The following is a 27,919-nucleotide window of genomic DNA, read 5'->3' on the forward strand; positions in this document are numbered from 1 at the left end:
TATCTCCCAATGAATGGTCTTTGCAACTTTGTCAAAATTAGTTGACAGTAGATACATTAGTTTATTTCTGGAATTCAGATCTATTCCATTGATCCCTATGTCTGTTCTTATGCAAATACTACACTGTTTTGATTACTATTGCTTTCTGGCAGGTTTTGAAATTGGAAAGTTTAGACCAACTTTGTTCCGCTTTTTCAAAATTGTTTTGGTGTGATTAATGCAAAATAATTTAGGATTAGCTTGTCCATTTCTGTAAAGCGTCACCAGGGTTCTGATAGGAATTACATTGAATCTAGATCAATGTGGAGAGAATTGCCATCTTCACAATATTTTGTGACCCATGAACATGGGGTATCTTTCCATTTATTTAGATCTTTTCATTAGTGAGTTATAGTGTTCAGAGTCAAATTTTGTGTTTCTTTTGTTAAACTTATTCCTTCATAATTTTTTTCCTTCATAATTTTTAATCCTATTGTGAATGGAATTGTTTTCTTAATTTCACTGAGAGGATTTTTCATTTTCCATTTACACATAAGCAGTTGATTTTTATATATTGATCTTGTCGCCTACAACTTTGTTGAATTTCTGTGTCTTTTTGAAATGGCTCTATCATTCTTTGACTAATTTGGCATGGTAGGATGTTCCAGTCTTATCTTGTTCTTTCTCTATCCCAGCCCAAGATTCAACCATTTGTTTAAGGAGCTCTGGTTGCTTTTTATTTATTTATTTATTTTTAAAAAGATTTATTTATTTATTTATACAAGCAGTGGGTACAGTCAGAAGCGCGGGAGGGTGAGAGAATTCACCAGAGCCAGAGTGAGGAGCAGAGCAGGCAGAAGGAGCGAAGTACACTGCTGAGGGGAGCAGCGGGCGGCAGGAGAGGTCTGTGCACCACGCGGGACCCTCCTCCGGTGGCCTGGGAGCAGCCGGGGATCGAACTGGCGCTGCAGAGGCTGCGGACAGCTTCACAACCCAGCGCTCAACCGCTGTGCCACCGGGGAGGCCCTCTGGTTGCTTTTTATAGAGAATGATATTTAGAAGCAGTGTCTAGGCACCAAGTGTACCCATTGCTACTAAGGTGTCATGCTCTTATACCACCTTAATGAACTAGGAAGTGTATGCATGTACATATGTGATTGCACATATACTTATATATTTAACTCTATAAATCTCTGTATCCACCTCTAGATAGATTGAAAAGATAATCTCCAAAATAGTTTTAATTCAGAAATACAGGATTCATTCTAATTTTTCTTTTTGCCTTTATAAATTTGTCATTCCTTTCTCTGATGGTGAGAAGTATGGCTTCTGTTATCCTCAACATATTTATTTTCACCATCCTCTCAATCATCAACACCTTTAAACCAATCTCCCAACCTTTGTTCAACCACTGCCCTTTTCAGTCACTGTGCTCACAGGCTCTTAACACCTTAGTTTTTCACATTTTAACATCTCTGAAATCAGATGCATCTTAAAATTAATGATGTGTTAAGAAATTTTATTGACAGTGCTACTTTTTCTTAATGTTGCATAAAATAATGGTGCCTCTTACAATTGATTATATTTTAGTTTTGAGGAAATAATGGTATTTTTATTATTTGTTTGCCTAGAGTTTAATAAAAGAAAGAAGTTTAAGAATTTTCATAACTTTAAATTCTGCTACTCTTGCATGATTGAGAAGAAATGCATCTATAAGTGAGCACTGAAAATAATGACATTTCTGTGCACAGAGAAGGAAGTATTTGTTGTATTGTCACATGACCAAAGCAACAGATGGTGATGGTGTCGGCCAGATATAATAAATATTTCACTATATAAAAGAGCCACTTCTGGATATACTTAAGAAAAATGCCTATGTGCAGTGTTGTAAGATTTTATTGATAGCTTTAAATGTGACTGGATTGAGTAATGTTGATCATTTTATTTTAATTTAAATTAGCTAATTATTAAAATAAGTATTAGTTACATCTACTAAAACAAGTAACCAGTACTGTTTTTTTCTCTTGGGGTATTTTTGATTATCATTAATATAACCTTGTATTCTCCAAAATCTTATTCTTATAGTATCTAAGAGGTTTGTATTCTTGATCACCCTTTATACTATTCTGTAAAAGTGAAGTATTCATTGTATTTATAGGATCTTCGAAATCAACTCTATGAATCATATTATTTAAACTTTATTTCTGCCATTTCAAGAAGTAAACTGGAAGATATTGCAAATGCAGCATTAGCAGCTAGTGCAGTAGCACAAGTAGCCAAGGTAAGAAATTTTGATTAGCTGATTACATTTTGTTAATCTAAAATTTAATAGTATCCTATGACTTGTTAATTTTCATAAATGTCTAATTCACAAAGAACCAGAGCAACCTAAGAAATATTTAATCTTTTAGAAAGAGTTCTAATGTGAATTATCTTCAGTGTGAACTAGACAAAATAAACCAAAACTATTACTCAGTGAATTTGAAAGACAAAATAAAAAGCAGTATCAGTTTTGCTTTAGACTGGAATTTGCATAATTTTTGTATCTCAGCTGAGTTCAACGGTTGTCATAATATTGTACTCAAAACATGTTGACATTTGTTTAATCTGTAAATGCTTTAGTCACTATGCTATCTCCAGATCTTTCATTAGAGAAAATCCAAAAAGGCTATGTTGCACATTATAAGAAAAAAGGAATTAACAACAGGCTATACATCATTGTGATTTTTAAGTCAAATTGAGCTTAGTTATAAATAAATTTGTAAAATCTAGTCCTGATTATGACTCTGTGTACTCTGTGCTTTTTGAATTTGATCAAAAAAAATGAAAGTACCTATGAATGATGTAGGTCTAATAAAGGACTGAACAACCACGTATTTACTTACTATTTTTTCCCATTGATTTTTCTTTCTTAGATTTAAATGATCCACTGCTCCCTGTGATTAGTTTTTGAAGCTTGATGTTCTTCCTCTTTCAAAATTTATTGTTAATTTTGCATAAAATAATAGGAATGGTTTTCAAGTTGTTTTAAATTTAATGTATTTCAAGTAGTTTTCTCAATTTTTCAGTTGCTTGTGTTTCTAAAGAAACACTGTATAAAAAATTCATGGTGGGCAAACTTACTATGATTTCTTGGGAAAATGTGATGTTAAAGTGAATATAAAAAAATAAAATTCTGTTTTCTCCCTAAAATAGATATACAGTCCCATCCCAACCACGATTCAAGTTTTTATGTCTTCCAAACTTTTGTATTCTGAAAATGTTATTCTCTTCCTGACATTCACTGCCCAAAGACTTGTTTTTATTGATTTTTAATATTAACTCCTCATTCTTGCCCAATTAGGCAGTCTACATGGTATGATATTTTACTTATTGAATATAATTATAATTTTTTCCAATTTTACTACTGGAGATTAAATGTGCTTTATTATGGCTGTATTCTAAAACTAATTTATAATCCTGCTCTTTTTCTAGGTTTTTGATCAGTATCTCAATTTTATAACCTTGGAAGATGATATGTTTGTATTATGTAATCAAAATAAGGAGCTCGTTTCATATCGTGGTATGTAATGATAGGACTATTGTAATTGTTAAACAAGTGAATGGTATGAGATAAATAGTGAACACGTTTCAGTATACTCCAAAACCAGTTATCTGTACAGCAGTAGAGATGTAAAAGATTTTAGAAAGCACACAGAATGAAGTCTCAGACTGAATTGTCACATATAAGCAGTATTCAGTAAACCTGTAAGCTTACTGGAATACCAATTCTTTGCTCTTTTAGTTATCCCTAGAGCAACTTGCATGAAAGGTTCAGTCATAGCAAATACGACAGTGTTTTAGTAGTAGGAATCAGTTAATATTTTAGTACTTCCAGACCTCCCTGGTGGCGCAAGGGGTTGGGCACCGCACTGTGGAGCAATCTGCAGCCTCTGCAACATGAATTCAATCCCCGGCCGGTCAGGGAGCAACCCACATGGCGCAGCAGACCTCTCCTGACTTGCCTGCTGCTCCCCTCAGCAGTGTACTTTGGTCAATCTGCCTGTTCAGTTCCCCACTCTGTCTCTGGTGAATCCTCTCACACACACACACACACACACACACACACACACATATCTCTGGCCTGTACCCCAGCTCTTGTGTGCATAAATAAATTTATTTTAAAAAAAAATACATATTTTAGTACTTCTACCTTGGACAAGAACAAGTTATTTTGCTTCTCTGTTTTTACCCTCTCCATTTGTACAATGTGGACAGTAATACTATCTACCTCATAGAATTTTTGTGGTAATTGATTGGGTTTAATGTATGTAAAATACCTAGAAAATTCTCTGGCACATTATAAGAAATGTTATCAATGCTGCTCCTAGTGTTTAGTGACCGAGGACTAGGAAGGCCAGGTATTCTGTAGTGTGTTAACCTTGCTTTTATATAGAAATTTCTCTGCCCGAGATGCTGGTATCCAATTACAAAGCATTGGTATCCAATTATAAAGCAGTGGTCAGCTGCCTTAAAGAACATAACAATCTTTTGGTTTCACTGAGTTCCATAGCATACTTTCTTGTTGAAATTAAACAGTGTTCTTAAAAGAGTATATAAGTATTTGTTAAATTGCTATGCAAGAGATATTTACCAGTAGTTGTCTACTTATAATTAGTTGAGTTTTAAATTAATTAGCTACTTAATTGAATTACATATTTAAAACCTAGTTTCATTTAAATCTGTAAACTAAACTTAAAAATTTTATTTTATTAGTAAAATCAGTTACATAAAAACAAGCACCTTTACTTTTGTTTGATCAGTTAACTCAGACTTAATAGACTGAATTCCAATCATCCTCATTTTTTTTTTTTTTTTTAAAGCTCGGGTACAGGCCAGAAGCGTGGGAGGGTGAGAGGATTCACCAGAGGGAGCAGAACAGGCAGATGACAGAAATATACTGCTGAGGGGAGCAGTGGGCATGACAGGAGAGGTCTGCCACACCATTTGGGAATCTCCCTGGCCAGCCAGGAATTGAACCCTTATGGCAGAGGTTGTGGACAACTTCACAGTGCTGTGCTCAACCTGCTGCACCACCAGGGATGCCCCCAATCATCCTCATTTAATTAGCTTAGCAGATTTTAAATTCCTTTAAGCACTTTTTTTTTAAAGATTTTTTTTTTTTTAATACAATAGCTGGGTTACAGACCAGATTCACGGGAAGGTGAGAGGATTCACCAGAGACAGAGTGGGGAGCAGAACAGGCAGACAGACTGAAAGCACTGCTGAGGGGAGCAGTGGGCATAACAGGAGAGGTCTGCCATGCCATGTGGGAATCTCCCTGGCCAGCCGGGAATTGAACCCATGCTGCAGAGGCTGCGGACAACTTCACAGCGCTGTGCTCCACCCACTGCCACTGGGGAGGCTTCCTTTAAACACTTTAAATTGCTTCAGTATATTAAATTTTCTTAAGTACTTCACATACTAGAAAGAAGCAGATTTACAAATCCAGTAATTTAAATAATTCTGAAAAATTTATCAGTCTAGCTTTATTTTTCAAGTACTTATTAAATTTTATATCTCTCAACCCAAAAAAAGTCTAAAATTATTAATTTTAAAGTGTAACTCGATTCATTTTCCAGGTTATCAATAATGTAATTATAATAACAATAATCTATAAGCATTTATATTTACCCATGTGATTAATTGCCCGTATTCTCAATAGTATAATTATAATAGTATATTGCTTTTATAAGCATTTGTTATATAAACTCATTTACTCCTTAGAAAACTTTGTGATGTAAGCAGTATTATTTCCATTTTCCAGGTTAAGAAACAGGACATATTAAATAACTAGAAATAAGTTATGAAACCCAAGCACTCATTTAAGAGATAGTGCACTTAGCCATTATGTAATTTCATACCAAATTTCTCAAGTATTGTCAGTGCTTTAACTGACAATCTGAAACAGATTGTTCCTAAAAATAAGTATGTTAATGCCATGGTTTTGATTGGTATCACCTACTTTTTGTGGACTGGGAACTTACTCAATTGAAGAAGAGTTTTCTTGTTAGACTCATGAGACCCATCTCAGATTAATCAGATTGTTATCTCAGTAGAGTTGAGGTTATTATTGAATAGTTTAAGATTGGTAAGCCATTATATAATTACATAATTAGACCTCTCATTCAGAGGTGTGGGAACTAGGCTATAGGACCTAAGAACTGGAGACTTCTATATAGATTTTACCTGTAAAAGTGATTGACACAACCAAGTATTCCCCTGATTGGTCTCCTCTGAATAGTATTTTTATGCCATTTCTGTCATCTGATTTGATAGATGGCAGCCTGCAACATCAAGTGTTAGCGCGTTTCCCAGTCCAGATTCTGATTGCTTGGTTGAGTTCTTTGTTATTGTTTTATTTTCTGCATAGGCAATATTTTCTTTAAATATTTTGACATATCCAATTGGAGCGCCTTGTCTCTCATGCTAACACAAATTCTGTTGTTAAATTTAGTATTTTTCACATACATGATTGACAAATTAGAAATATATAATGTTTTAGATAACATAGACATTTGTTATTGGAACAAATAGTGAACATATACTTTGTCAAATTCTGGACCCTAGCTATTGTGAGAGATGAGATGAATAAGGTAAGATTTCTGACTGTCAGGGACAGTCTTCAAGGCAGTGTTTCTTAAAATGTAGCTGTATAAATCACCTGTCAAAATTTCAGATTTCTTAGAATTATTCCAAATACATTGAATTGAATCTGGGAAAAGGGCTAAGAAATTTTTTTTAAATAAAGTTTGGGAGCTTATATACAGTCAAAGAGAGCAGAAAATATAGGCAACTTATTATAATATAAATAAAATGATATGTAATATTGGTCTTGTCATAATTGATTTACTTTGTCCTGTGCTGGTGGTAGTCAGATAATAACATCAGTAGTTCTTTGAGGCCACCTACTATTTGTGAATAAAATTATGGAATACAGTATTTATTGTCCTATGTGCTCTGGCAAAACCTTCGTATAGCTTATGTCGTGAATTTTTTTTCTTACTACTCTTCATAGTACTGCTTTGATTACAATCTTTAATAGATACTTGTTCACATTAAAAAATGTTAAAGCATTAAAACTCTGATGTACAAAATAATCTTAGTATTACATATGTTATCAAACTATATTGATTGGAAGTTCAGTAATAATTTTAAGGGTTTAATTGAGAAGACTTGGTCACTTATTTCTTCTTCACCTTTGTTATTTTAGCCATTAACAGGCCGGATATCACAGACACAGAAATGGAAACTGTTATGGACACTATTGTTGACAGCCTCTTCTGTTTTTTTGTTACTTTGGGTAAGTTTTCACACCTTTCTGACTATTCAAAGGAAATTATTTAGCAACTGATTAGAATGACCCCCCTTTTTTAATCTGGATCTGTACAGACTTTTTGTCCAGAGTTGGCATAAAATCTAGATAGTACGCTATATAAGATCATAATTCTTCTAATAATTTGAGTTTTGTGTCTTTTAGTTATTCTTAAGTTAGTATTTAGCACATATATTGAGTTGTTTCTTTAAACATCTTTGGTAATGGTAACTTTTTTTTTTAAAGACTTATTTATTTATACATACAAGAACTGGGGTATAGGCCAGAGGTACGGGGAGTGAGAGGATTCACCAGAGACAGAGTCGGGAACAGAACATGCGGATTGACTGAAATACACTGCTGAGGGGATCAGTGGGCGAGTCAGGAGCAGTCTGCTGTGCCATGTGGGTAGCTTCCTAGCCAGGGATCAAACTAATGCTGTAGTGGCTGTGGATAGCTTCATAGATTGCATCCCAACCCCTAGTGCCACCAGGGAGGCCCAATTGTAACTTCTTTTTTTTTTTTAAGATATATTTATGCATACAAGAGCTTGGGTACAGGCCAGAGGTGTAAGGTATGAGAGGATTCACCAGAGCAGGAAACAGAACAGGCAGATCGACCGAAGTATACTGCTGAGGGGAGCAGCGGGCGAGGCAGGAGAGGTCTGCTGCACTATGTGGGTTGCTCCCTGGCTGGCCGGGGATCGAACTCGTGCCACAGTGACCCCAGACAGCTTCATAGATTGCGTCTTAACCCCTTGTGCCACCAGGGAGGCACCCCCAATTGTAACTTTCAATGTATTGTTTGATTGATTTGGTGACTTCACTTACATGCCTATTAATTTTCTTTTAATGTATTATTATGAAAATTTTCAAATACACTTCTAAGTAGAAGGATCTATGCCTTGTAACAAGGCTTACTCCCAAGACTCCAGAAAACACATTTATATATAATACTAATCTACTGTACTCTCAAGGTTTTAAAGCATAAAAATTTTATCTACACTGTGTTTAGTATCTAATGCTTTTAGTTTATGCTTTACTATTACACCTGTTTAGAAATATAATTGCACTTTTGAGAAAATTAAAGAGATACCATGCACAGTTTAAGATACAAACAAAATTTGAGGAGAATGTGTGTGCAGATTTTGAGATTTCCCTTCCAGAGATTTTTTCCCTTTAATTTACTGCCCTGAAATTTTGTGTTTGATTCCTCCACTCAGTAACTCTTCTGTTTTCTACTTAAGATCTTTTTCCTGTGTGCCAAGCAAACTTGAAAGTACCCTCACAAGGAAAACCGGTGGAAAGCATATCTTACCTTTCAAGTATATCTTTCCCAGAGTTTTACCCTCTTCCAGTTTCTGATGATTTTGATCACTCTCAGTTCCTTCTAATAAGGTTGTTTTTTGTTTTTAAGAAAGCACATGTATACAACTTTCAGTTGACAGACATATAGTTAATCTTTGTATCTTGCCATATTACATAATCTACAACATTTTGTAAGTACTGGGGTTATTATGGACATTAAAAGTTATTTTGCTTGATGATAGCTATGTTTTCAAGGAAGGGTAGACTGAAAAAGAGAAGTCTTAATAAAGACCACTATAGTGTTAATGCCGTCTTTATGTAGAGTGCCAGAAAGTGATTTTTTTTAAAAGGAGAATTTGAAATTAATGCCAATTTCACATGGGTTGATAACAAATTGTCAAGGAAAAACAAAATTAAGAAAAGTATAACATCCTATTTCCGAGTTTTTTCATGCCGTATATTGTACTTATTTAGATTATATGTAGAAATAACCTGAAAGCATCACATATATAATTTTTAATGGAGATTATTTTTTTAAAGATTTATTTATTTATGCATACAAGAGCTGGGGTACAGGCTAGAGGTGTAGGGGGTGAGAGGATTCACCAGAGACAGAGCCGGGAACAGAAAAGGCATATCAACTGAAGTACACTGCTGAGGGGAGCAGCAGGCGAGTCAGGAGAGGTCTGCTGCTCCATGTGGGTTGCTCCCTGGTAGGCCGGGGATCAAACTCATGCTGTAGAGGCTGCGGACAGCTTCAGAAGGTGCATCTTGACCCCTTATGCCACCAGGGAGGCCTAATGGAGATTATTTTGTGTAGTTGAAGTCGAGTATGTTAGCTTTGAGTGTTTCTTTTTTTTTTTTTTAAGTTTTATTTTTAATTTTTATTTGTTTGTTTATTTTTATTTATACAAGCACTGGGTACAGTCAGAAGCGCGGGAGGGTGAGAGAATTCACCAGAGCAAGAGTGGGGAGCAGAGCAGGCAGAAGGACCGAAGCACACTGCTGAGGGGAGCAGCGGGCGGCAGGAGAGGTCTGCGCGCCATGTGGGACCCTCCTCCGGTGGCCACGGAGCAGCCAGGGATCGAACCGGCGCTGCAGAGGCTGCGGACAGCTTCGCAACCCAGCGCTCAACCGCTCCGCCACTGGGGAGGCCCAGCTTTGTATGTTTCTGATATTTAAATTTTTATGACAAGGATATATAATAAATTTGCTATTAGAAGAAAACAAAGATTTTAAAAATCTCCTGATATTCCACATTTTTATTTTTGTAGTTGACCAAGCATTTTATATAAAGGATCTAAAATGCAAAATTTTAGCATATAAATATTGTTGTGTTCTTTGTTATATGCATTTTCGGACAATTAGATTTTTTTCTATTTTAGGATTTCAGTCATTTTTGAATGTATAAATGACATATTTTCGTTTCAGATACACAACATGATGATTTAATATTTGTATATTTTCAAAATGATCATCATAGCAAATTTAGTTAACACACATTGCCGTACATAGTAACAAAATTTCTTTTCTCATCATGCACACTTTCAAGATTTTAAGATTTCAAATATGCAGGACAATAATACTGTAATAATTATATAGTTAATAATACTAACTGTAGTCACCATACTGTTTATTACATGCCCATGACTTATTTTATAACTGGAAGTTAGTACCTTTTGACCGAGTTTCTTCTATTTCACCCATCTTCCCCAAGCCCCAACTTCCAACAACTGCTAATCTGTTTTCCGTATCCATGAGCTGATTTTTTTTCATTTTATTTTGGTTTTAGATTTCACATCTAAGGTGAGATCATAGAGTATTTGTCATTCTCTGATATTTCATTTAGCTAATGCCCCCAAGGTCTATCCATATTGTCTCAAGATGGCAAGATCTCATTCTTTTTGATGACTTCTATTTTTATACCACATCTTTTTGTCCATTTAATCCATCAATGGGCATTTTTGTTGTTTCCACATCTTAGCAGTTGTAAATAATGTGCAGTGGACATGGGAGTACATCTGTCTTTTCTCTTTTGTGCTTTTCTTTAGGTAAATACCAAGAAGTAGAATTGCCAAATCATGTGGTAGCTTTATTTTTCATTTTTTGAGCTCCTCTACACTATATTTTCCTTAGAAGGTGCTCCAACTTACATTCCCACCAACTGTGCACAAGAGTTTTCTCAATATTCCCACCATTTGTTTTTTCTTGGTTTTTTGATAATAGCCTATACTGACAGCTAGAAGGTGGTATCTTGTTCTGGTTTTTATTTGTATTTTCCTGATGATTAGTTATGTTGAGCATCTTTTCATATACCCATTGCCTGTTTTGTCTTCTTTAGAATAATATCCATGCAGATCTTCTGCCCATTTTTTAATAATTCGTTTGCTGTCAAGTTCTGAGTTCTTTATTTAGTAGCTCCTTATCAGATACATGATTTGTAAATATTTTCTCCCATTCAGTAGGTCCTCTTTTCATTTTGTTAATGGTTTCCTTTGTTGTCTAGAAGCGTCTTAGCTTGATATTGTTCCACATGTTTATTTTTGCTTTTGTTTCCTTTGCTTCCAGAGTCAGATCCAAAAAAACCATCACCAAGATTTACTGGCAAAGAGCTCTAGTGCCTATGTTTTTTTCTAGGGCTTTTATGGATTCAGGTCTTTCATTCAAAATTTTAATCCCTTATGACTTAATTTATGTGTATAGTGTAAAATAGTGTTCCAGGTTTATTCTTTTGCTTGTGTTTGTCCAGTTTTTCAAACACCATTTTTTTTTTCCTTTACCAAGGTAACATTGGTTTATAAAACACTATGTTTTATTTAGGAGAATAGGTTCACACCTCATTAGATATATTTTCTCACCCCATACATACCACCCAGCACCCCAGAACTTTATTAAACATAGAACATTGTGTCTTATTCTACCTTTGTTCCTACCCTCCTCTTCTAGTCATCTCAGTTCTGCAGTCATATTTCTAGGACTTATTTTGGTTTAGTTTTGTCTGTTCCTTTGTTGAGGGGTGGGGAGTTAATTGTGTTTTATTGTTTGTTTTCTCTATATTCCATATGAATGAAATCATCTGGTATTTACCTTTCTCCTTTTGACTGTTTCACTTAGCGTAATGCCCTCCAGTTTCAACTACATTGTCACAATGGGATGAGTTAATCTTTTTAATAGCCACGTATTATCCTATTGTGTAGATATACAACACCATCTTAATCCACAGTTCTATTCATGGACATTTAGGTTGTGTCCATAGCTTGGCTTTGTAAGTAATGCTTCAGTGAACATAGGAGTCCATATATAACTGTTCAAATTAGTGATTTTTTTAATTCAGGCAGATACCTAAGAGTGGAATTGTGGGATCAGAGGCAGATCTACTTTTAATATTTTGAGGAACCTCATACTGTTTTCCATTGGGAATGGACCAGTCTACATGTCCGCCAGCAGTGTATTGAGGGTTCCTTTTTTTCCATCTCCTCACCAAATTAGATGATTCTTTTATTTGAAAGATTACATTCTCACAGGAGTGAGGTGGTATCTCATTATGGTTTTTCATGTGCTATTGGCCATCTGATTGTCTTTAAAGAAGTGTCTTTTTAGCTCTCCTGCCCATTTTTTCATTGGATTCTTTGCTTGCTTTCTTGTTAAATTGTATGAGTTCTTTATAGATTTTGGGTATTGGTCCCTTTTCAGATGAATAATGTGTGGATACTTTTTCCTATGCAGTATCTTTTTTTAAAATGATTTCTTTCTCTATTCAGAAATTTGTTAGCCTGATGTAATCCCATTCATTTATTTTTTGCTTTTGTTTTCCTTGCTCTGGCACTTTTTATGAAAGTGTCTGTCCTCCATCATGTATATTCTTCACTCCTTTGTTGTAATGATAAAATTTATAGGCGTAAGAAAGAAAAATTAAGAGGTCTAGTAAGTTAAGGCCAGTTTTTTTTTTTAAATTTTATTTATTTATGCATACAAGAACTGGGTGCAGGCCAGAGGCACAGGAGTTTAGAGGGGGTGTGGGGGCGAGAGGATTTACCAGAGACAGTGCGGGAAATAGAACAGGTGGAACGACCGAAACACATTGCTGAGCGGAGCAGCAGGCGAGCCAGGAGAGGTCTGCTGCACCATGTGGGCAGCTCCCTGGCTGGCCTGGGATCGAACTTGCACTGCAGAGGCCAGGACAGCCTCATAGTGCTGTGCTTAACCCCTTGCGCCACCAGGGAGGCCCCAAATTAAAGCCAACTTTTAGGAACATTTTACGTTATGTGAAGAACCGGTTTTCTATTATCTTTAAATTTATATTTTTTAAAAAGACTATAATCCTTATTAACTTGGGAAAAAAAAAAAACACTACCAAACTTCTGAATTAGCTACGTAAGCTCTTTTCATTTTTTTTAAGTCAAATGAACGTGAACCCTGTGAATAAAAAGTAACTTGACTCTTTGACACTTCCTGTAAGGCATCAAAATGATGTTTTAGTCATTCCATTAAAAAATCTTGTCATAAACTAGCAGGCAACTATAAATCAGAGACATTCATCAGGGCAAGGGAGAGAGGGTGATTAAAACATGTGGGAAGAGCACAAGAGACTATGGTGATGGATCATGGGTGACTTAGTGGTAGGAATTTCATGGGGCTTACACCTCAGAGGAGAATGCAAACTGTACAAAAATGAATAATGATGTAAAATATATAGAGAGAAATATAAATAGAAAAAAAAATCTTGTCATACTCATTGGCCAACATCATATAAGAAGGTCTTTATGTCTCCCCAATGTTTATTTAAGGGAAAAGTCCATTTTTGAAATCTTGCTTATAACTCTTGATATTATAAATTCTTTTATTTGTAGCCTGAAATTTGATACATCTATTGTTCACTTTTTATAAGTATCTTAATTGCTAAGATCTGAAATTATTGCTAACATCTATTGTTAAATAGGTGCTGTTCCTATAATCAGATGTTCAAGAGGAACAGCAGCAGAAATGGTAGCTGTGGTGAGTTCACACAAATATCCATTGGGGATAAATAATATGTCAATTGATTTCTGTAAGTACTTCAGGTGGTTTTGTTAATATTTAGTGTGATTCCTATAGGTTATATAAAGTACAAAAGACAAATATTTTTATTTATTACTTTGGAATTATACCAAAAATAAAAAGTTATCACTGGGAATTTCTAGCATGATGACATAAAATGTTTTCTCTAATGTCCTCCTTCAGTCCTGTTTCTTTAGTAAAATGAATATTCCTTCTCTCTCTAAGAAGAGTGTAGACAAGTAGATTCCCCCCAGATCATTTAATACTTCATTTAGCAAATATTTATTAACAGTCATTATTTTGAAAATGGTATAGTGCATTTTGTCTTCCCACTGTATTGGAATAAAATAGTTTAAGTTGAGCATTTAAAAATTTGCTTCAAAATTAAAAAAATAATAAGAGAACTCCAGGAAGATGGTATCAGAATAATCTCCCTACTTTGCTCAGGGGAGAATGAACTGATAGTGCAGTTGGGGACTCGACACAGAGGATCCTGCAACATGGATCAAAACTGAAGTGCCTTGTGATAACCAGGGACCTACACTGACTGTGTGCAACAGAGGAGATGGCTGAAGAAATTCAACTCTGGGCAGCAAAAGCATGAGTGGGGGAGAGGCTTCTGCCAGGGTGGAAACCGTGGTCATTTATGCCTGCACTCGCCCAGAGACTGCAAAATTGCTCTAGTGGATGTAACCATGGGAGATAATTAGATACTGGGATGAACTAGGTGCAGGAAGGACCGCCAGTGAGGAAGACTATGCTTAGAAAGTCACAATTCCTCCCTACCTGTTTCCCCCAGTAGTGGGTGGATGAGGGGACTGCATGCATACAGTGAGACTGTGTTGGATCATGCCATGGCTCCGCTGAAAACTTAGTCCAGAAACTACAAAGATGCTGGTCTGATACCCAGAGAGGAGAACTAGCAACAGTAACAGCGGCTCAAGGCAGCTAACAACAGATTTGTTTTCCCTGACATACACCACCATCTACTGGAAAAGTGGGAGCTCTGCACCCTTAATATTTAGAAAGCAAATATGAGATGAAAAAACAAACTGCAACCTGAGTTCTCAGAAGAATACTGCACTACAGAAAGAGAATAAATCTCCAGAACCCAACCACAAAAATGTGGAAGATCTTTTCTTCTTATCAGGTAGAGTTCAAGTTTGCCCTGGTAAAGAAATTCAAAGAAATGGAAAAGAATACAGAAAAAAAAGCTCGTCAGAGATATACAAGAAAACTCAGAAAATAATTTAGTGTCCTGAGATACGAAATTAACAAACAGAAGGTCAAAATCTTTGAAGTTTTAAGTAAGAAAATAACGGATATGCAGGCTGTAAAATCAACAGAGATGATAAATTCTGGAGAAAGCACATTTTCTGAGGCCAACATTACCACAATAACAAAAGCAAACAAAGGCAACACACACACCCCCAAACCAATCTCCCTAATGAAGATAGACACAGAAATTCTCAACAAAATGTTAGCAAACTGAGTTAAACATGCATTAAAAGGATCATAAAACCATGACCAAGTGGGATTTATTCTGGGAAGATAAAAATGGTTCAACATCTGAAAATTATTGTAATTCACCACATCAACAAAAGAAAAGATAAAAATCATACTACTATACCAATAGATGCCCAAGAAAGCATTTGAAAAGATTTAACATCCATTTATGATATAAAAAACTGAAAAAACTGGGGATAGGTAGAACATACCTCAAAGGTAATAAAGGCCATATGACAAATCCACAGCTACGATCATTCTCAATGGTGAAAAAGCATTTCCACTAAGATTTGGGTCAAGACAAGGTTGACCATTTTCACCACTATTATTCAATATAGCATTGGAAGTACTAACTGGAGCAGTTAAGCAAGAGATGATTTTAAAGGAATCCAAATTGGAAGTGAAGTAAAGCTGTCGTTATTTGTAGATGATACAGTAATATATATAGAAACTGTAAAGATTCCACTAAAAGAACTAATTGAAGCAATCATTTCAGCAAATTGGCAGGTTACAAAATCAATACTCAAAAATCCGTTGCCTTCCTATATGCATACAATGAGCTAGAAGAGAAATCAAGAAAACACCATTTACAATGCATCAAAATGAATTACATACCTAGAGGTAAACTTAACACAGGAGGTAAAGGACCTGTACAAAGAAAACTCAGACATTATTAAAAGAAATAGAAGACACAAAGAAATGGAAAGAGATTGCCTGCTTAATGGATTGGAAGAATTAGCATTGTCAAAATGGCCTTCTCACCCAAAATAATATACAGACTCGATGCAATACTTATCAAAGTTTCAATAGCATTCTTCAAATAAATAGAGCAAACATCACTAACATTCATATGGAACCACAAAAGACTGCAAATATCCACAGCAATCCTGACAAAAATGAAGAATGGTGGCATCACATTTCCAGATTCCAAACTAATCTACAAAGCTGTATAATCAAACAGAATGGTACTGGAGCAAAAACAGACACACAGACCAATGGAATAAAATTGAGAGCCTAGAAATAAACTTCACCTGTATTGATAATATATGATAAAGTTGCTAAAAATATCCACCAGAGAGAGAGAAGCCTCTTCAACAAGTGGTGTTAGGAAAACAGGATCACTATCTCATATCACACATTGAAAACAACTCAAAATGGATCAAAGACCAGGCTATGAGACCTGAAACCATAAAATACATAGAGGAAGCTTAGGCAAAACTTTCCACAACATAGGCTTCAGAGATGTCTTTGTAGATTCATCTCCAACACCAAGGAAAACAAGAGAGAATATAAACAATTGAAACTGCATCAAACTAAAAAGCTTCTGCACAGAAAAAGAAATTTCCTAAAGCAAAAAGACACCCTACTGGATGTAGTCCATATGTCCAACAAGGGGCTAACATCTAAGATCTACAAAGAACTTGTGCAGCTCAACAAGGGGAAAAAACAGCCCAGTCAGAAAAAGGGCAGAAGAGCTGTATGTCTTCCAAAGAAGACATCCAGATGACCAACAGGCACATGAGAAAGTGCTCATCATCACTTATGGCCAAGGAAATGCAAATCACAACCACAATGAGATACCATCTCAAGTGACCCATATGGAAAAGACTGGCAACAACAAATATTGGCAAGGATGTAGAGAAATAGGATATCTCTTGCATTGTTGGTAGGAATGTAGTCTAGTCCAGTCTCTGTAGAAAACACTATGGGGGTTTCTCAAAATATTAAAAATGGATCTACCATATGAGCCATAGTTCCATTCCTGCGTGTATACCCAAAGAAGACAAAAACATCGATTCAAAGGGATATGTACACTCCTATGTTCATTTTAGTACTATCACAATAGCCAAGCTATAGAAAAAAGTCCCAAAACAGATGAGTGGATCAGGAAGATGTGGTATATATCACAATGGAATATTACTCAGTTTTTGTGTGTGTTTGTTTTTTTAATGTAGACTCTTGTTATTTGTGGCAACATAAACAGAAGTGGGAGGGATGGTGCCAAGTAAAATAAGTTAGGAGAAAGACAAACATCAGATGGTGTCATATATGTGGAAGATAGAGCAACAAAACAAAGGGTCAGGTAAAGCCAAACCAGTGACTAACCAAAGTCTGACTGTAGAACTGAGGCTACTAGAGACAAAGGGGAGAAGTGAGACTAAAGTAGAGAGGGAACACATTGGACTATGGTTTTGGACTATGGGTGTGGGTGTGATGTGGTAACAACCACCTGAAGGGGGACTTCCTATACCTGTAAAGCACAAACAACATTGTAAATCACTGTTACCACAATTAAAAAAAAAAAGTCAAATTAATAAGGGATAAAACAAAATGTAGAATTACTGTAAAAGGAAAGAGGGTAAGTGTTGTGGGAAGGTGAAGTAGGATACATTAATATTTTGGAGTATTATTAGCCCAAATGAATCATTGACTGGTGGAGAACTGCTTTCTATCACATATTCCATTTCTGCAGACACTTGCAGCTACCACTATACTAATGACGTCATTGGTACATCACAATCATGCTTCAGAAGTCAGGAGTGTGTCACTACTACAAAGGATTTTGTGTACATAAAATAAAAATAGTCAACAAACTGTGCTTGTCAGTGAAATCAGGCCAGAGTCACAGTAGAAAAGTCTTTAAAACCTAGTTATGATGATGTTATTAAAATAGTAAGAATTATAGAAGTACTAAAGAAAATAAAATTAGACATTAGAATGCTTTTTTGGAAAAAATTCAGTTTTTAAGTTATGGAATTTTATAAGTCCTATGAAAATAAAGAGGTCATCTAAAATTTGATTTTTCAGAAACTAGATAAGAAACTTCGGGAAAATCTCAGAGATGCAAGAAACAGTCTTTTTACAGGTGACACACTTGGAGCTGGCCAATTCAGGTATTGTTGGTTTTTATACTTAACAGAACTTGAAAATGAAACATTTGTAGAGTTTTTGGTTTTTATTTTTTATCGATAGAATACCCTTTACTTGTAATTGATATCTGTTTTTTTTTTTTTTTTTTTTTTTTTAAATATTAAATTTTATTTTTATATTCCCCCATACAATTGCAAACGCCCCATTCTGACCCCAATCCTTCCCCTCCCGCCCCCCACCCCCCAAAAAGTGTCTCTGGTTCATAGTTTTTTGTTGATTTTGATTTTCACTTTCTTATATTCATTTTCCTGGTCCCTTATTTAAGTTTTCTAGATTCCTGCTATGAGTGAGACCATCCGGTATTTTTCTTTTTCTTTTTGGCTTATTTCGCTGAGCATGATCCCTTCCAGTGCCATCCATGTTGCTGCAAATTGCATGTGTTTATCTTTTTTGAATGCTGAGTAATATTCCATGGTATATAGTACCACATCTTCTTGATCCAGTCATCTATTTTTGGGCATTTGGGTTGTTTCCAAAGCTTAGCTATTGTAAACAGTGCTGCTATAAACATAGGAGTGTAGGTGCTCTTTGGAATTGATGTTTCTGTGTCCTTTGGGTAAATACCTAGGAGTGGAATTGCTGGATCATATGGAAGCTCTATGTTTAGTAGGTCCAGAAATCGCCACACAGCTCTCCATAGTGGTTGGACCAGTTTGCACTCCCACCAACAGTGCACAAGAGTTCCTTTTTCTCCACATCCTCGCCAACATTTGTTGTTGCTAGTTTTTTTAACATGTGCCATTCTCACTGGTGTGAGGATATCTGTTTCTTTTTAATGAGGCTTATACTAATCAGAGTTTGACTCTTGATTTTTCTTGAAATAGAAATGGAATATTTTGTTTAAGTTGCCTTCTTATGATAGAAACTTCTGTTTTGCATTTTATCATCTTTAGGAGAAATTTTGTATTTTTGTGGCTGTAACAGTCAGAAGCCATGGCCTTTCAGTTATCACTAAGCCTCTTAGTAATGAAAAAAAAAAAAAATTAAGTGCCAAACTTCTGATGCTTCTATTTCTACCTATATTAAATAGTTTCCAAGTTTTCATTGAAATGCTTGTAATTTAAATTTGCAGAGCATTTGTCATCATTAGCATGTCTAGCATGAGTAGATAATGCCAAAGCTGACAGCTGTTTAATTATTATTGACTAGACATGCTAAAAAAAAAACCATATGTATAGTTTATAATATATGTATCTGTTGAACATTAAAAATAATAGTTTGGAGTTGAAGTCAAACACCCATATATGTGAAAATTACATATACTGAAATGGACAGTTTTGGAAAATTAATTTTTGTCCTCAGGCTTAGGTAAATTAAAAGGCAAAGCCTGTGAAAATGACCTTAGACAGTAAAGCTTCTGTCCACAAATAATAATTTTATGGTGATCTTCCATAAATTTCAAATCAATTTTTATGCCTCCTAGAGTTTATGTACTATTCCTCTAATTTGGCATTAATGCTAATAATGTGTTTCAATTATTTGGTCACTCTCTCAGCTCCCACATTATTTTAAGCTATTCTGTGATATGATTGCTGATCTTAAGTGTTCTTCAATATGTACTTCATTAAGTAGAGCAGAAATACTAAATTCTCACCTGATTTTTTTTTAAACAGTAGCAACCACTGTGCCACACCTTACTTAATAGTTGTTTTTTATAGTACTCTGACATAGGCTTTAAAAAACAATATAAAAACGCTTTTATTTGGATAGTTAAAAAAATTAATTTGGTGTCAACAATCTTGTTGAACTGTTGTTAAATACATTTTAACCTTATCGTGGGGTAGTAATCCTCAACTTGGAGCAATTTTGCCTTCAGTGAGACATTGGTAATATCTGGAGATATGTTTGATTGTCATAACTGGGTAGATGCAATGGGATACATTATAGGATGCTGCTAAAATCACATCCTACAATCCCCCATAACAAGACGATCTTGCCGAAAAAGTAATGCTGAGTTAAACCCTGCTGGAGACTGTCCTCCCTAGCCTTCCACATAGTTCTAGAATAATAAATGATAGGCAGCTGCCACACCTTTTTATTGCAGTCTTATAGTAAATACAGTTAGGAAATGCCACTGTCCTACACCCAATAGGATGTAATGAGTTACTAAAATGGTCAGAGATTTCTTGCAGGAGAAATTACAGTTAATATAATCAAATAGCACTGCCTTTAAGAATTGATGTGTACTACATAATGCCTCTAATGCATATAACTTGGAGACACATAACCAAATGACTTTGTGCCCAAATGCTTTAAGTGTTTTATCTTTCACTTCTGAATTATAATAATGGAGTTAAACAATATATGAAGTATCTGTTAAGTGATTAATATAACTTGGTACCATTATGGCATGTTTTAGCTTTATATTATAATGGGATAGGGTTTCTAGAACCTGCTTTTTTGACTATGTTTACAGATAAACATAATTTATGAAACATTTGTATAGATTTATAAGTCCTGCTTGCCTTTTCCCAGATGCTAAACAATGACTATTCCTTTTCTCACTTTTTTCCAAAATGTGAAATGGAAATCTCAGTAGAATCATCTTATTCTTTGACAACTAAGTATTAGGCTGTAAAAGTATTTGTATAGATTATTTCCCTTAAGAAAATTTCCTAAATAAGACTTAAAATCTAGCATTATACTCAGATAGTCTAAAGCACTATTCTTCTAATTATGCTAAAAGAAAATTTTTAGAGCCAGGTATTATAAAATGTCAATATTATTTTTCACATCACAATGACATATACTGGAAAGTTAGAAAAATTTAGATAGATATACTAGTATAAGCGTTTCGTAAATTTTTTTTAATTTTTTTTTTATATATTTACAGCTTCCAGCGGCCCTTATTAGTCCTTGTTGACAGAAACATAGATTTGGCAACTCCTTTACACCACACTTGGACATACCAAGCTTTGGTGCATGATGTACTGGTAAGAGGCTAAATATACCATTTATTAGTAAAATGTAGTAGCATTTAGTGATCACTTTAATATAAAATTAACATGATGACTACAGAAACACAGATGAGAAGAGTGGAACTGAGAAATAGAAAAATTGATGGATTTTAGTATCACCGGATGTGGATGCTAGATTTGGTGAAAGAATAGCAAAGCATTAAAGTTTGAAGTTATGGTGTTATGATTTTTAAAATATATAGGATTAAACAGTGATATTGTGAGCAGTGATGGGGAAAAAAGGAATGAAGGCAAATGAGTGACTTTTTTCATACTAAGTTCTGTATGGAGAAAAGCTATTTCTCCCTTTATGCTGTAAATCAAGTAAGTCTAATGATAAATAGTATTTTAATAAAACACTATGTTTTCTGAAATAATTCCGCATGTGTAATTTCATACGTAATACAAAAAATTCTGTCTGTGCAATACTCATTTACTAAATATTGTGTCTAGCATGTGATATACACAGATCAATAAGACACACCCCTGATCTTCAAAGGCAATGGGAAAAAATAGGTATACAAATAATTCCTGTACAGTACATTGTGTAATAAAACCAGAAAAATCCCTGTTTGATAAGTAGAAAAGCTGGGACACCAGAGTTAAAGGAATTGAACCTAAATTATTGGCTGTGCCAAGTCAAGCACTCTAACAACTCCCATCCTAAACCTCTAGGGATTATAGCATATAGTAATATAACTAAAGTTGTGGAAAATATCATATAGATAGTTGAGACATGCAATAGATGGTTTAGGCTTAACAATTTATTTCTTTAAAACTCAGATTTTAACTATGAAGTATTTCTCTAGATAAATCATGTTTCAGGATTACTGATCTTGTGATGTTTTGTATACTTCTCTATCTTGTGTTCTGTGCCATCCTAGACTCTGAGTGTCAAGGAAGTAGTAGTCAACTCTCATTCATTAGAGAGGGCAAAAGAATCAAGGAACTGTTGAATTAAATTCTGAGTAATAGAACTTGAAAACTCTTTTCTGAAGGTCAAGTGAGAGATTGGAAAGAGGAATTTAGTTCAACTAATGTTAATAATAAAGCAAATTAAATTCCTTTTTCCTGGAGCTTATATATTCTAGTAGGAGAGACAGGCAATAAATAAAATAAACAAAATACGTAACATTTCAGAAGGTGAAAAATACTCTGGAGGAAAATAAAGTAGGTAGTGGTGAACTGGTTTGCAATTTTAAAATAGGAAAGAACTCATATTAATAAAGATACATTTAAGGAGCGATCTAAAGGAGATAATCTGGTGAATTATGTAGCTATATGGGATTCCTGGCAGAAGGAATACATTATTCCTGACAGAAGGATGCCTAATAAGTTTCAAAGATTTCAAGGTGTCCAGACCAAAGTGATGCCAGGAGAATAACAAATGAAATTAAAACTATAGAATAAGACATAGGCCATTATAAGGCCTGTTGACTTCTAATTTAAGAGAAATGAGGAGCCACTTGCAGTTTTAAGTAAAAAAGTGACATCTGGTGCACATTGTAAAAGTATCAGTTTTGCTGCTGTGTTAAAAACAGACTCCTTGGGGGCATAGGAAGAGTCAAAGACATTAGGAGTCTAGGGCAGCTATCTCAGCAAGAGATGATAATATCTTATACTAGGATGGACGTGATTAGGGTCGTGATAATCTGTTGAATTTAGAATATAGGATTTGCTGATGAATTGGATATGGGCTCCAAGAGAACGAGAGGAGTTAAGGATGAATACAAGTTCAGGCCTTTGCAAATGGATAGACATTTATTGAGATGGCAGAGACATGGCAGGGGCAATGTTGAGGGAATGATCAGGTGTTGAATTTTGGATGTGTTAAATGTGGGATGCCTAATAAATATGCAAGTGTAGATAAATCAATATGAAGTTAGATATATGAGTCTGGAGTTTAGGAGAAAAATCTGGTCTAAAGAAGTAAATTTGGGAGTACTATCTATATGTATGGTATTTATAGCCAACAGATACGATGAAATCATCAAGGAAATTAGTATAGAAAAGATCTAGGGCCTCCCCGGTGGTGCAGTGGGTTGAGCGCATTGCTGTGAAGCTGTCCACAGCCTCTGCAATGTGGGTTCGATTCCCAGCTGGCCAGGGAGATACCCGTGTGGCACGGCAGACCTCCTCTCTTGCCTGCTGCTTCCCTCAGCAGTGCTTTCGATCCATCTGCTTGTTCTGATCCCCACTCTGTCTATGGTGAATCCTCTCACACTCCCACACCTCTGGCCTGTACCCCAGCTCTTGTATAAATAAATTAAAAATCTTTAAAAAAAAAAAAAAGAAGAAGAAAAGATCCAGGGATTTGAACTTTTGAGTAATTTCAACCTTTAGAGGTCAGAGACATGAATAGAAACTAACAATGAAGTATTTGGGAAGAAGCAACCAGTGAGATAAGAGAACTAGATCTGTGTTGTTTTGGAAGCCAGTGAATTAAATCTTTCAAAGAGGAGACAGCGATCAGCCCTTATAAATGCTGAGGCCTAAAAAGCACCATAGCATGTGACTGTGTCACGGTTATTAGTGACTTTGGTAAGACAAGCTTCTTACAGTGTGGCAAAACACTGGAAAGTTTGCCCATTGCATAGGGGCAAAACACTGAAGTGGATTGAAGAGAGGCAAGAGTGAATATATATAAATTAAAAGAGTTTTGCTGCATAAGAGAGCTGAGCAAAGGGATGATTGCTGGAGGGAGATCTCATGTCAGAAAAGATTTTTAAATGAGAAATTACTATATGTTTGTGTATTGGAATAAAAAAAAAGTCAATAATGAAAGTTATGCGGGTCTGTAGAAGGCATTCTAGAGTATAATGATTATAGACCAGAAATTTCTCAACTTTGGCATTCTTGACATTTTGGACTAGATGACTCATGTAGGGGTACTGTCCTATACGTTGTAGGATGTTTACAGCATGCCTGGCTTCTACCCTCTACAGGCCATTAGCACTACCTCATTTGTAGACAGCCAAAATATATTCACACATTGTCAAATATGCCCAGGCGGTAAAGAGGCAAAATTGCCTCTTAGGAACTACTGTTACAGGCTGTTAATAGAAATTTCAAAGCTGGAGTTGTTTTAGAGAAGACAAGTGAAGGACCCGTCTCAACCCCAGGTCCAATGCATGATATATGTGACAAGTTTTAAATAAACATGATTTTGCCATATGAGAAGGCTACAGGATATAGCCAGCAAGATAATATAGTGGATTAAGAGAAGATGTTCAGAATATGGTATTTTGATGATGACTAAATATGAGTTCCAGAGGGTATGACAGAAAGGAGTCACAGAAAGGAGTCAGGTGAAAATGAAAGATGAGATCTGAAGGGGGGTAGCATAAAGAGTCATGGAGGGAGAAATAGCCATGATGATATAGTGTTAATGGTTTCAAATTAGATTTGATTTTCAAATTAGACAGTTGGGTGGGGATAAGGGTTGAGGGTCTTAGAACAGCAGATTATAGATTATGATCTCTTTATTCCTGCCAGTGGTATGTGGGAAGCTGTATAGAGTACTGAGATACTGAGCTTTATCATTCCTGAACTCAAAGCATTCCTGGAAGAATTTAAAGTACATGATGCTTTGAGTGTTGGAGATAACACATATGTTCAAGTTATTTCAGTGTAAAAGAATCCAGTGCATTATGGGAAACATAACTTGGAACAGAGATTTCCCCAAAACCAAAGGAATACTGGTCCTTGAGATTTTCACTGAGTGAAATTTTGCAGAGCAAAATAAGAATAATTATTATTTACTACTCTTTGAAATGAAAATATCCTTTTAAAAATGCAAGATAGAGTAGATCGTTTGGTGTTTTGGGTTTTTTTTGTTTGTTTGTTTGCTCTAATCATCTTCATTTAACAGAAGAAAATGTTGGCAACCTTGTGTCTGTCTCTAAAGAATTTAATTCAGCGTTTATTATGTGCCTCCTCTGTACCAGACATTGTGCTAGTCACTGGAATACGAGAGGAACAAAGCAGATGTGATCCCTGCCTGTATGGAGGTATTATGGATCCCTTTGGACATTTGGGGGTTTTTTTTGTTATTATCATAAATAATACAGAAATACACATCTGTTATTTTTTAGGCTGGGTTCTCAGATCCCATATTATCCTTTAAGCAATCTTTTCTTAAGAGCATTGTTATTGGAATATGTAGAGTCCTTATGAATTTGTCTCTTTGGAAAGATAGGCTATAATAAGCCACACAATTTATGTTGATTTAAACCTGTTCATCAGTGTAGTTTCTAGATGTGTAAAAACTATAGTTGATATATCAAAAATTGTAAAGTTGCCATCTTTTGATTGTATAAGCTGCAGTTTTTGAAGTTTCTTCTAAGCTTTAAAAGTTATTAATTATACCTGTTATCTCCACAAGATGGTGTAAAAGTTCTAGCTAGGAAATGTTACGTTGAAATTGTAGCTTGCTTTTTGTATTAAATATCTTTGCCTGAAATTCTGGAACACTGATAATATTTATATATCAAACCTTAGAAACAACTGTTCAAATTCATGCAGCGTCCCTATTTGCCAGAAAGATGATTGTTGTCATTAAAATGAGAAATAGACTTTCTTGGTGAAAAACTTAGCGGTGTCCCTAATTAGAAAGTCATGTCTTTTTTTTAACTGTATCTTAGTTGTTGGAGAGGTGGATATGATTCTTCAATTACAATGAGTAGTTTCCCTCCAGCTAAGGGGTAGACATTTCATCTCACTGTGTTGTCTTTTTTTTTAAAAAAGAATAAGTTCTATATTTATTTATTTATTTGAATTTATTTTTTTAATTAATTAATTATTAATATATATTTTACAATATTGTTCATTTTGGTACAATGTTTGCTTTCTTTTCTCAGGTGTAGTCCCCATACAATTTCTTTTCTTTTTTTTTCTTTTTTTTTTTTTCATTTATATGGAGTACTTTATTTTTTTTTATTTTAATTTTTTTATTTTTATATTTCCCAAGCAATTGCAACCCCTTTATTTTGACCCCAATCCCTCCCCCCCGCCCCCCCCATAAAGTGTCTCTGGTTCATAGTTGTTTGTTGATTATGATTTTCACTTTCTTATAGATATTCATTTTCCTGGTCCCTTATTTAAATTTTCTAGATTCCTGCTATGAGTGAGACCATCCGGTATTTTTCTTTTTCTTTCTGGCTTATTTCGCTGAGCATGATCCCTTCCAGTGCCATCCATGTTGCTGCAAATTGCATGTGTTTATCTTTTTTGAATGCTGAGTAATATTTATTTATTTATTTATCCATACATACATACAAGCACTGGGTATAGTCAGAAGCACGGGAGGGTGAGAGAATTCACCAGAGCCAGGAGCAGAGCAGGCAGAAGGACCGAAGTACACTGCTGAAGGGAGCAGTAGGCAGCAGGAGAGGTCTGCCCAGCATGTGGGACCCTCCTCCGGTGGCTGGTGGCCAGGGAGCAGCCGGGGATCGAACTGGCGCCGCAGAGGCTGCGGGCAGATTCGCAACCCAGCGCTCAACTGCTGCGCCACCTGGGAGGCCCTCACTGTGTTGTCTTTTACTGGAACTTTATTTTTGAAAATATTATGTATCCTTTTTGTGCCTTTCACCTTCTACTACTGACTCTTATTTGAAATTTTAAATGAGTATTTATTTATGCTAATATGCATAGAGACTTTATAATATAGTTTATTTTTTTCTAGCCAAATTAATGTATACTTTTTAAAAAGTTATTAGAAAAGCATTTTAGAAGCAGTCATACTCTTTTTTTTTTTTAAAGATTTGTTTATTTATACAAGCACTGGGTACAGTCAGAAGCACAGGAGGGTAAGAGAATTCACCAGAGCCAGAGCGGGGAGCAGAACAGAAAGACTGATGAAGTACACTGCTGAGGGGAGCAGCGGGCCCAGCAGGAGAGATCTGCACGCCATGTGGAACCCTCGCCGGCGGCAGGGTATCAAACCGGTGCTGCAGAGGCTGCGGGCAGCTTCGCAGCCAAGCTCTCAACCGCTGCGCCACCAGGGAGGCCCAGCAGTCATATTCTTAAAGATGTATGCTTCCAGTGTCTCTGGTTTATAGTTGCTTGTTGATTTTGATTTTTACTTTATTACAATTAGTCTTTTTCCTGGTCCCTTATAAGGTTTATATTTTCTTATCTTTGCCTTGCCCTGTGGTTTCCTGATAATTAATGCCTAACTGTAGTTCAAAGTTACATGCTTTAAGATCAAGGTTGATCCTCCAGTCTTTATTAACAGAATTTCTAGAGCAACAGTGTATTGGACTAGGTTCAAGCACTTGTCTAAAAGTCAAATGTATAATGTAAACATTTACTCATTTAATACACAGATTGTTCAAAACTGAACAAACTAGTTATTTGTGGAAAGTCCCTACTTAAAGTGTGTAGGTTATGTAAAAATCCAGAAGACACTCTTTGTTTCATTCATTTTTTAAATGATTGCGGTTTTGTATATTTCTATATTACTGTTTCTGAACTTGGATTAAAATTTTGTTTATTCTAAGGGCAGAAAAGAGTATGTAGTATTTACTATTTTTAGTATATTTACTAATCTACCATTTCCCCCTTATGTCCTAGTTAAGATGTAAGATTTTGAGACATTTATGTTACCTCTATGATGGAGCATTTAGTTTCTTTTTCATAAATGATTCTTTAAAATATTCTCAATTAGATATTTCTTTGCTTTTTTTGTCTCTGCATAACTTTTTTTTTTTTTTTTTTTAAAGATTTATCTATTTATTTATACCAGCACTGGGTATAGTCAGAAGCATGGGAGGGTGAGAGAATTCACCAGAGCCAGAGCGGGGAGCAGAACAGGCAGAAGGACCGAAGTACACTGCCGAGGGGAGCAG

The 27,919-nt window shown here is 35.3% G+C and overlaps 1 protein-coding gene across 2 annotated transcripts in view; it reads left to right on the forward strand.

Moving 5' to 3' along the window:
• Window positions 1–27,919, forward strand: part of SCFD1 (sec1 family domain containing 1) — a 98,009-nt gene that overhangs the window by 8,846 nt on the left and 61,244 nt on the right. For both annotated transcript variants that reach the window (XM_037503174.2, XM_054689620.1), the window contains exons 5-10: window positions 2,138–2,260; window positions 3,454–3,541; window positions 7,232–7,321; window positions 13,580–13,635; window positions 17,992–18,077; window positions 20,948–21,047. In XM_037503174.2, the coding sequence (XP_037359071.1) occupies window positions 2,138–2,260; window positions 3,454–3,541; window positions 7,232–7,321; window positions 13,580–13,635; window positions 17,992–18,077; window positions 20,948–21,047 (543 nt within the window). The remainder of the gene's footprint in view (window positions 1–2,137; window positions 2,261–3,453; window positions 3,542–7,231; window positions 7,322–13,579; window positions 13,636–17,991; window positions 18,078–20,947; window positions 21,048–27,919) is intronic.

This window comes from Talpa occidentalis, unplaced genomic scaffold (assembly GCF_014898055.3).
Source record: "Talpa occidentalis isolate TD23 unplaced genomic scaffold, MPIMG_talOcc4v2.1 talOcc4.11, whole genome shotgun sequence".
In the NCBI taxonomy this organism is placed as follows: Eukaryota; Metazoa; Chordata; class Mammalia; order Eulipotyphla; family Talpidae; genus Talpa; species Talpa occidentalis.